The 10,828-nt window shown below is 44.1% G+C and overlaps 1 protein-coding gene across 5 annotated transcripts in view; it reads left to right on the forward strand.

Annotated features, from left to right (window-relative positions):
- The window catches only part of Ica1 (islet cell autoantigen 1), a 132,004-nt gene extending 122,316 nt beyond the window's left edge, over positions 1-9,688 (forward strand). The window contains exons 12-13 of one of the 5 annotated variants that reach the window (XM_010632040.3): positions 5,796-5,885; positions 8,501-9,687. In XM_010632040.3, the coding sequence (XP_010630342.1) occupies positions 5,796-5,885; positions 8,501-8,622 (212 nt within the window). In that variant the 3' untranslated portion in view covers positions 8,623-9,687. Of the gene's footprint in view, positions 1-5,795; positions 5,886-8,500 lie in introns of all 5 variants that reach the window. The other 4 variants (XM_010632039.3, XM_010632041.3, XM_010632042.3 and 1 more) reach the window with 4 other exon arrangements.
- The last annotated feature ends 1,140 nt before the right edge of the window (positions 9,689-10,828 follow it).

Consider the following 10,828-nt stretch of genomic DNA (forward strand, 5'->3'; position numbering starts at 1 on the left):
CCTCCTCATCTCTTTTTTTCTGCCTGCATTTTTCCCTTCTTTGGCTGTCCTCATTCTGTTCCCTAGTGCTTTGGGAATGATAAGGTAATGGGATTTAGTAAAAGAACAATTAAACCTTCCTTTCCTCCTACTTCAAACTCTAGGACTCCAAAACAAAGGAATGTATGTCAGATCAAGTTGTGCTGAAAATCTGAAGATGGAGTTAATTTTAGCAGAGATTTTTAAGAATTTCTGAAGCTATCAGGGTTACAAGGACTGCGGTTTCCTGTGTCGTGCAGTGATGAGAAAATTGTGCCTTCCTTGGGCCTTTTAGCACAAGTAGGAAGAGCAGCAGGCTGAGCAGAGACTAGGCAAGGTTGGGAGGCCTCATAATTGGTGTTCTTAATTCTCCACTAATTTATAAAATTTAATTTAGAAGTAGATTCTGATACTGGAAGGATTACCAGCTGCTCAAAATAAAGGCACTAGGACATGTAGGGTTCTACAAATCAAAGGTAGGACCCTTGTTCTAGAGTCTTAAAAAAAGATAGAGCTTTGTGTTCCATCAGGACATTGTTTGTTTCCCCCAGCTGTCAGGTGCTGCCACCGCCATCTGGGTGGTTTCCATTTAAGGCTTGTGTAAAGTCAAGCTTTGGGTTATCTCAAATAAAGGTTCCTCAACCAAAGTTCATCCCTTGCTATTCCTGGTTTAGTCTGGCTCCATGTACCTGGCTTTTGCAGTACTCAGATGGAGAAATGCAAAGGAAAAGAGTATAGGCACAGAGCTTGAGCACAGAGCCCCACTGAGGAGCATCTGCAAGGCAGATCTTGGGATCTGAACAATTGAAGTGCCTCTGCTTGTCTACAGAGAGCGCGTTGATGACGATCTCCTCCACCCACATTTTCTTGGGGGCGCTCGGTGACCTCAGATAGGCCATATGATTGGCTAAATTGGGGGTTTTCTACCATTCAAGTAAGGTCTAACTCCTCAGCTTGGTTTACAAGGTCCTCTAAGATCTGACTCAGTTGTGTGGTTGCCCAAACCTCCCACACCATTCCTTAGCAAGCAAGATTTAATGACATTGTTCTTCTAGAGAACCATGTATTCTGACCATACAGTGGACTTAAGCCATGTGGAGCTTTAGTGTTCCCAGCTCTCCCCACCCATGGGGCCTAACCTACATCACATACATCACCTACACCTACACCTACATCACCCACCTACCTGGTTGACTTCTCATCTTTTAGCATCGCTTGTTTCAATTTCAGTTCATCCAGGGAGGCTGAGGCAGGAGGATCACTGTGAGTTCAAGACCAGCCTGGGATACATAGTGAGTTCCAGGTCAACTACATAGTGAGAGCCTGTCTATAAAAACCAGAAAACCAAAAACCAAAACAAAACAAAAAAACGAATCAGTTCATCCAGGGAGTCTTCCTCAGCGCCTTATCAGACTAATGGTCAGTGCCATGTGTGTTTTTTCTCCCCAGTTCAGTACATACATATGTATTTTATCATTCCTCTTACTGTCCTTATTGGAAAATTGATTTCATTTCTATTTCTTGCTCTAGGTTTTCATAGGAACAGAGTTCTTATTTGTATTGCTCACCTAATTACAGAACACCAACATGTGAAATTCAGTAGATGTTTAAAAAGTAGAACTTATTGGACAGATGCATGGGTGGGCGGGTAGGTGGATAGATGGATGGATAGCAGCAAATAGAAAGAAACTGAAAACACATTAAAAGAAAGGCCTAGGCTGTGAATAATATGCTCAAGGATTAGTTTCCCCCAATGTCTGCTGAGTTATTACACCAAAACCCAGCTTAGATTTATTGGGGGCTGCTCCCTAGTCTCTCTACTGCCTGGTTTTTTCTACAGGATCCCAATCTGTCCATGCAACAACCTAATGAGATGGAAATTTTTCCCACCCCTTGCAGATAATGGAAACTGAGGCTGAGGGTGGTCTTTGCCCCTGGGGCTGTGTTGTTCCTATTTGGCTATTCAAGGCCAAACCCACCCTAGAGCTCCCCAAGCTGTGATTAGCAACCCAGCCTGGGCTTTTGCTCTCTCAACTAGTGAGTTAGTTGTGTTCTTGCTCTGGGCCAAGTGTGATTTGGCCTCACTCACTGCTCTCACTGGCCAGTGTTCCTTCTGGCTGACTTGTATTTTCCCTTATGAAAGTTAAGGGGTGGGGAGGGGCGCTAATAAAGTTTTATAGGTGTTTTCTGAAAATGGTAGCACATTTTGCCGTATCAAAGAAGCGAGCTGATAGTCCTTTTGTTCACAGAGCTTGGCCTGCCCTTTTGCCCCTCCCTTCCCTACCTCTTGCTGACAGAATTACTCTGAGGTGAGCAGACAGCTTTCCAGCCACACCTTCGTGTCAAAAACACCTCAGCCAACTAACACCAACCAAGGAACAGTTGAGGGCAATTACTGGAATATGAGCAGCACAAAATTCTCTTTAAACAGCAATTTTCCTTACAGAAGCCAAAAATTTTCAGTCTGGTTTGTCATTCCATCTGTAATTACCCTGATGGACCCCTTCCCCTAAGTAATTCCCCAAGTGATACAAGTGAGGTTGAAATCACAGCTGAGCTTTGTATTTTTGTTAGCAGTTGATGTCACAGCCACACTGTTGTATCCCTTCCTGCACATGGAGTCAAGTTGGACTGTTTAGATGGACGCTTAACAGCTCTCAGGAGTAAACGTGACTCAGTGCTAGGGCTGTGCTTTCTTCTTGGGGGTTGGGGGTGACATGCTGTGTGCCTGTGAAATGCTGAACTGGGCAGCCGAGGCAGAAGAATGCCTCGAGCCCAGCCTGGGCAACATAGAGAGACCCTGTTTCTAAAATAACAACAAAAACCTACTAGCAAAAAGTTACATTTTATATTATCGTATTTATATAACTGTGTGTGTGTGTGTTGCTGGAGGTCGAGCCTAGTACCTCACTTACGCTAGTATGCATTCTACCAGTTACACATCCAGCCCATAGATAACAAATAATAATTATGAAATAAATTGTAGAGATACAGAATAGATTAGTGGTTGGCAGGATGAGGAAAAGAGTCTGCCTGTGTCTAAAGAGGGGTAGTCTTTGGAGGTGCATATATAATAAAGTTGCATGAAAGTGCCAGGTACTGTTAATCCCAGCTACTTGGGAAGCTGAGCCAGGATAGAAAGTTCCATGCCAGCCTAGGCAACTGAGCAAGCGCGATTCAAAAAAAAAATTAAAAGGGCTGCGAGGTACAGTTTTGTGGTATAACACTTGCCTAATGTGCAAAACTCTGGGTTCAACCCTTAGCACCCCCCCAAAAAAAGTTGCACGAAAGTATAAATACATGACACAAATGAGAACATGAAAAACTGGTGAGAAAAGAATAAACCCATAGTTACAAAGGAATTCAACTTAAAGACAATGAGTTGTAGCTCAGCAGTAAAGCACTCACTTAGCATGTGCAAGCCTCTGAGTTCAGTTCCCACAACTGCACCCAAAAAGTTTTCTTTATAAATAAATCTGCTGTTATTGCCCTTTAAATGTTATGCTTACAAATATGATTTGTATTTCTGGCACTTTAAAATATGACTTGATTTGCATTTTATTGGTTCATAATTTTTTAAGCATGGACGCATTACATGAAGGGAGGCGAACTCCATTCTGACACATGGATTATTTTCTGCCTCCTTTGAGGAATGAGATCCATTCAGGAAATGTGGGGAAAAGGTGACAGTTACCCAGTTAGACTCAACCCCTCTCGGCTTTCCTGTGACTGACATTATTTGGCACACACTGGACTACAATCTTCACTTTCCACACTGATCACTTTTAGGTGATTTTTGTCTAATAATGAAATGGTGAAGGGCCAGTTTTCTAGGGACCCAGGGAGATCATGTTATTCCTGGATAACACCACCAACTGATCATTTTTTAAAAATTACTTTATTGAAGTATAATTTATGAGCCATAAAATTTACCTGTTGCAAGAAAACGGTTCAAGCGTTTCTCATATCCTGTGCACCCATCATCCCAGCTCCAGGTAAGAACATCTCCCCCATCCCAGAAGGCCTTCTTTATATCCACAGCTTTGAATTCATTATGCATTATGTTAAGTGCATGTTCAGATACCTTTGCAGTAAATAATCGTGCCTTTTATATTTATTATTAAGACCAAGTAAGTAGGTCACAAGCCATCTGTTTCACTTACTCATTGGTTAGTCTTCATAAATTTATTTGTACACCCTGTGTCTAAAGTGAATTTGCATTCAACCAGTAACGATCAGAGCCTCTTTGTGGTGTCAGGAACTGCTTTGCTTCAGAAGTGTGCTTCTCACAGTTTAAAAGTATTCTGTTTATCTGCACTCAGTAGTCAGGCTTTTTCATTGAGTGTACTGGTACTTTTTAGGTATACAGTACAGTTACATTCATCATTCGAATCTTGTACCTTTACATGATGTGTCTTGGTTCTCATTTTTCCCCCGTATTCCTGTCCTCACTTCACACCATTTCAACCCCCATCATGTACATGGGAGGATATAAAAATGAGTGATATGTGGCCCCTGGCTTCAAGGGAGTGATAACTATAGGAGAGGAGACAATAATACAAACTAATAAATACAGTATGATTCTATAAATAATTCTACTAAAAAGTATGCATCTTAGGATGGCAGGTAAACAAATGGCAATAAAACCTGTAATTTTTGTGTCATAGCTGAGGGCATCTCCACTCTGCCATCCACACATGAACTCTCTTGAGGGCTTTATTAGAGACAAAACCCTGAGAGCAAGAACATCCCAGTAAAAGAACAGTTTTAAGCATCATGGTCCCAACAGTAGCCAGATTATCTGATGGTCTGCATTTTACAGTGAGAATCAATAGTGGATTTAATGGGCAAACATCTTCCTGTTCTGTGATAAGTATTTTAGAGCACACTGAAGGAAAGATTCCCTTTCTCACTGAGAAGACAGGACTTAACACACAAAGAACTAAAGCCCAGGTGCAACAAAGCACATGGTGCAGTTCTAAACTAAATAGGGGTCCTGCCAAAACATCCAGAGCAGGTAGTAAATGCTGTGGGAAAGTAGGCTCACTGCCTTCCACAGGACTACTGAGTACCTGAGTCCCTGTGGGGCAGGCAGCATACAGGTGTGAGGCACAGGTTAAATGCCATTGTGAGGGTACAGTCAAAGGAGGGCCTGGGATTTAGCTCAGTGGTGCTGCCACCTGCTTCGCAAGCACAAAAGAAGTTAAGGGACTGCCTTTCCCTTCACTAATTAGACTGGACTATCTTATATTTATCTGTATTAATTACATTTCCAATTTAAGTTAGCTATGTAGAAATAAATGGACTGGATCATTTCGGAGATGTGCAGTTCAATACTGCATTTCTGTTTCTACATTTAATGGTGTTCAGTTTTAAACTTTCCACATTCATCACAGAAAAGTGAGGCAACTGATTTCCTTGGCACACTATTGATGATCTTTGATGTGATAAAATGACCATACTTGGGAAGAAAAATGGGTAGAAAGCTTAAAACAAAACCAAAACCAAAATGCTTCAATTATAATAACTTCTTGTTTTTCAAAGTGCAGTCTCCCTTAGTTTTCCATATTTTGAATTGGAATTCCCTAATTTTCCAAGACCTCTTGTCCCCTCCAAGGTAATTTAGTATGAGAAACATAGGGGAAGGGTCACGTCATACTGTCCTCCAGCCTCTCTTTGGAGGCCATCGTGGTTGAGACTCTTGAATGTACCCAGCAGCTGCTGGGGACGTGTGACTGCTCTCGCTAGATCTAATGTCCTCTGGTTTTGAATATTAGGCTGGTCAGACAGCAATGTCAGTCCTCCTCCTACTCCTTGGCCAGCACCAAAGACAAGCAATCCAAATGATGAGAGCCCTGCACTGAAAGGTAACATGGTGTTTTCTCCCTTGCCGTGAAGTTTTCTTCCTTTCCAACCACTTAACACTTTCTCTTTTTCTTTCATAATTATCATTTAAGCATGAAGGGCTCAACACAAGACAGTGGGATGGATAATAATTTTGCATGATTCTAGAAATTCCATCTGACTTTTTTGGTGATTTGCTGATTCCCTTTATCGGCTTGTATTTAATGAGAATGAATCAGATATCTCTCTCCTTATGATTGACTGCTTTCCTTGTGATTGTCTGGAAATATCAGTGTATAAAAGGCCACTGAAGTTTGCTATCTTCAGCTAAAAATACCATTGCAACCATCCAGTAAGCCTTTCAACTAGTGCTTCTTAGAAAGGGACAGGTTCCTTAGTTGTCAGAAGAGGTCCTTTCTAGTTCATGAGGTCTTTTTCTTTTGAGACAGGCCTCCACAGAGAACATCTTCTCAACAGAAGATCTTATGTTTACAGCTCTATGTCCGTTCCTTTGGTCATCACCCACTTTCCCTTTGACCACAGGAAGTTAAAGGAAATGTCTATTCCATGATCATCAAAAAATGTCCCACGGCCGGGCCTGGTGGCACATGCCTATAATCCCAGCACTGGGGAGGCTGAGGCAGGAGGATCACTGTGACTTCAAGACCACCCTGGGCTACATAGTTCCATGTCAGTCTCAACTACATAGTGAAACCCTGTCTCAAAACACCAAAAAAAAAAAAAAAAAAAAAAAAAAAAAAAAAAAAAAAAAAAAAGGGTCAAAATCTTTGTATATTTATTCATACAGTAAATATCAAGTGACTCATACAGCTGCTCAGTTTAAAAGGATGTTAACCTGTTTTAATACGAGATATATTTAAAGTTTATAGAGCTGACAACTTTTTTAATCTTTTAAGACCTCTCATTGTTACCTATAGAACTCTCCACTTGAAATCTAATTTGTATATCCATACAGCTGAGGCAGGAGGATCACTGTGAGTTCAAGACCACCCTGGGCTACATAGTTCCATGTCGGTCTCAACTACATAGTGAAACCCTGTCTCAAAACACCAAAAAAAAAAAAACAAAAAAAAAAGAAAGAAAGAAAAAAAAAGTGTCCAATGGTATTCTTTTTAAGTGTTGTGCAAATGATTTGTGATAGGTGCACCAGTGTGCAGTCACCTGGCTCCTCCAGTAGCCCCATGATCACTTTCTGAGGACCTTGCAAGACTTTGCAGAAGTTAGAAGAAGACATGACTGTGTAGCATAGTTTCACTGGGGCTATCTTTAAGATTTCTTAGTATTCTCTATCAGTAATAGAGATAGGCTAATATACCCAAATCAGTCTTTCCCACATAGCAACCTTGTGTGACCTCCCATATGATAAGTAAAGAAATACGTTACTACCCCTCCAACAAACCGTACCGAGTGCTGTTAAGTCACAGCTTATCAAAATAAACCAAGTATTTTCAGGGCTGACCACATGGAATTTAGTGAATGTTGCATGTAATTATAACTTGTGTACTGCTCAGTCTGATTGCTTAGCAGTCCTTTCTGTCTATAATAGATAGGTGCACATAGATTATGTCACTATAAAGTAATAGATCCACAAGAGATTTTGGAAAAAAAGGAGAGGAATAAGAAATATAAAGTGATCAGTTCACTATTTTAGCATTTTGGTGTCATTTTAATGAAAAGACCACAGGCCAGGTTTATGTAGATAGAAACCCATCATTTCTGTCCCTTCACTGTTAACCACTTTTAGCAACTCGTCCTGCCAGTATTTTCTGAGACTCTGGCCAGATGGCTAGCACATTCCTCACTGCTCTCAGAAAGAAAGACATTTTCTTCATGCTTCTGATGCTCCTGCCTTTGGGAGAATAAAAGCAGCATGGGTCATCCAAGCCAATGAATTTAAGTCTCACATGCGACATATATATTTATTCATTTTCCCAACTTATTGAGAAATCAATTGCATGAAGCACTCTTGAACATGTTTCCCTCGTCTGGAAGATAACTCGACTGATAGTCGTGGTATTCAGGACATGCGGGCAGGACACGCTCTTTCGGTGAGAGAGCAGTGGGACTGCTCCAGCAAGCTGAAGACAGACAGGGAATTTCCCCACTAGGGCAGGGGAAGGCACCAGAGCTTTCTGAGGGGAGAGGGAGAAGAGGGCGGTGAGCCTGCCAGGAGAAGCCGGGCATGGCGCAAGCCTTTCTGGGCCTGTGGCTCAGAAATGTGAAAAGAGAGGCCACGGCCTCTGTCCTGACCCAGATTTGAAGGGATCTCCCGAGCAGACACTGGAAAGCACCTTGCTTCCTCAGCCGTTCACTCCGATTTCTGAAATAACCATGTCCTTGTTGTGCTGAGGCCCCAGAGCAGCTCTTGGGGCAGTGGCCATAAGCAAGATGAAGGTAGAGATTATTTAACACAGAGCTGCTTCTTCACCAGGCTTTGGATCCTGGTGTAGAAATGTGCACCAACCAGTCACAGGCCCCTGGAATTCCCCAACCTGTTGGAGTCAGAGGGTAACAGGATGTGTCGCTTTTCTAGATGGTGCTCGACCTGCCTACACACAGCATGGCAGAGGTAGACATTCAGAAGGGAGTTTGTTGATGTTTTCTTTTCTCTCCCCAGAGCCTGCCAAGGCCGCCTCCGACCTGACTGCCTGGTTCAGCCTCTTTGCTGACCTCGACCCTTTATCAAATCCTGATGCTGTCGGGAAAACGGATAAAGAACATGAATTGCTCAATGCATGAGTCTGCAGCCTTCAGGAAGGAGGCCTCACATACTCCACTCCCCAGCACATACCTGGGGCAAGCAGAAGTGCAACATGATCAGTATGCTGTTTTAATATTTACGTGCCATTTTAATAAAAGAAAAGGGCCAGAGGCCCTTATATTGGTTTGATCACTCTTATTTGGTATAAAGGGTTTTAGTATGTTTTCTGTGTGGATCTGAACAGTCCAGGAGTGTCCAGGAGTGGTGTCTAGGCCACTGCTCTCCTGCTGACATCCCATGCACTGTGGTGGCACAGGCTACCATGAGATCCAAGTTCAAACCATAAGCCTGCTGTGTATTGGGGTTACAGCAAGTCCTCGACTTAGGAGCATTCGAGTTGCGAACTTTCCTGGGTGTACTGTGTAAGACTCACTTTGCTGGATACAAACAAATCCGACTTTCAAACGGTTCTCCCAGAGTGGAACTCATTTAAAAGTCAGGGACTTACTATAACGTGCCGTACAGTCCGCAGAAGCGTCAGGAGGCTAACACAGCTTCGTGCCCCTCCTGGTCCTGTTCCGAGGGGAGTGACTGAGGAGGAGTCCCTGTTTCTGTCACACCACCTCTCAGTGCTCTCTCACTGACGCTTGCTCCGAGTCCACACAGCACTCGCCTGCAGGGCCTGGTCTCGTCCCTGGAAGAGGAGCCGGGCTTCTCTCCACTGCACGAATCCTTCCTGGAAAGCAGCCACATCTGCAGATGTCGGTGTCTCCTTTTTGTCCTCATGGTTGTTTGCATTCCGAAGCATGTATTTCTGGAGCCTCCTCTGTCTTTTTGTAATTAAACAGAGCGAACATTTGACACGGAGAGTCCAGTCATGGAGTCTATGTGGGGCCTCGGCATTGTGCTGAAGGAAGCACTATGGGTGTGAGGGATGGAGAGGGATGGAGGAGAATGAGACTCAACTCGGTGTGGGACTGGGCAGGACCAAGAGCAGCAGTGCTGCAGCTGGACGCAGCTCAGACACCCTCCTGCCTCTGTTCTCGTGGTGGTGCCAATGCTGGCACCTTTCCTCTCTTCCCACAGTTCGTTATGAGGGCCACAAACACTGACACAAGCTCAAATACATCCTCTTCAAACCCTCGGGGCTCGAGTGATACGGAATTGCTGCTTAGCCAGCAAAGGGTTCTGTGTGCTCAGCTAGGCCAGGAAGTCTCTCCCGGACTTCTGAAGCTTCGGCCGCAGCTCTGAAAGGCCCTTCTGGGATCCCACACAGGAGCACCCGCATGGAAGAGCCTGACCGCAGCAGTCAGTCCTGGAGGACTGGAGCAGGGTGGTCCTTGTGCAAGTGAGATGGGCTGGAGACCCAGTCAGTGACATAGCTTGGGTAGCTCTGGTGGCTTCTTTGCCCAGCCCAGACTGTCAGGGAGTCTCCTTTGTTAGAATCTGAGTTAGCAGATCCCTCTGTCTGTCAGTCATGGGCTTTGAGGACATCAAGATACACCTCCAGGACCCCCTGCCTCACAATCCTCCTCACACACGAGTTCTTGCTTTATCCCCAAACCCCATCCTACAGCCTGTGCATTTGCTGTGCACCCCACAGGGACACCATCACAACCCTAGCCACCCTTCAAGAGCCCCCTCCATGCCCCTTTCACCACGGGCAAGTCTTCAGGCCCCACGTGAGGCACCATCCTTGCTCCACGAGAACTCACCAGTCCCTGCCCCCACGTCTACTGCCTGGCCTGGTGAGGTCCATGGCTCCAGGCCCCTGAATGTACCATGCAGTGCAGCAACCCAGAGAACACAGCCCCTGTTTCCCAAAACTCTGTCTCCCCAGCGATCAGCTGGGGTCACCTTGGATGTAATGGATTAATGATTGCCAAATCCATTTGTCTCGCATGGGATATGGAGCCACCAATGGTCCTGGTTCCATCCTGAGATCGTTTGCAACCAGCAGTCCATGTCAGCTGCTGTGAGGATTTAACGCCGGTGGGCCTGGCTTCTCCACCCAGGTGGTGTGAGGGGAACTGGGAGGTGGGTTCTTCTGTTTTAAATGGATTACTTTAAATACTACCAGACTGCATTTTAAAATTGATCTGTGGGTGGAGGAGAGAGGACTGTGGTAGTTGGACAGGCTTTGCTACAAAGAGAAGGAAAATAGTGTACATGAAGGCATTTTCTCCCCAAATTTTCTGTACTTTTTTTTTTTTTTTTTTTTTTTAAAAAAAAACAAAAAAAAAA

This window comes from Fukomys damarensis, unplaced genomic scaffold, assembly GCF_012274545.1.
Source record: "Fukomys damarensis isolate Sample0158 unplaced genomic scaffold, DMR_v1.0_HiC HiC_scaffold_4, whole genome shotgun sequence".
Lineage (NCBI taxonomy): Eukaryota > Metazoa > Chordata > Mammalia > Rodentia > Bathyergidae > Fukomys > Fukomys damarensis.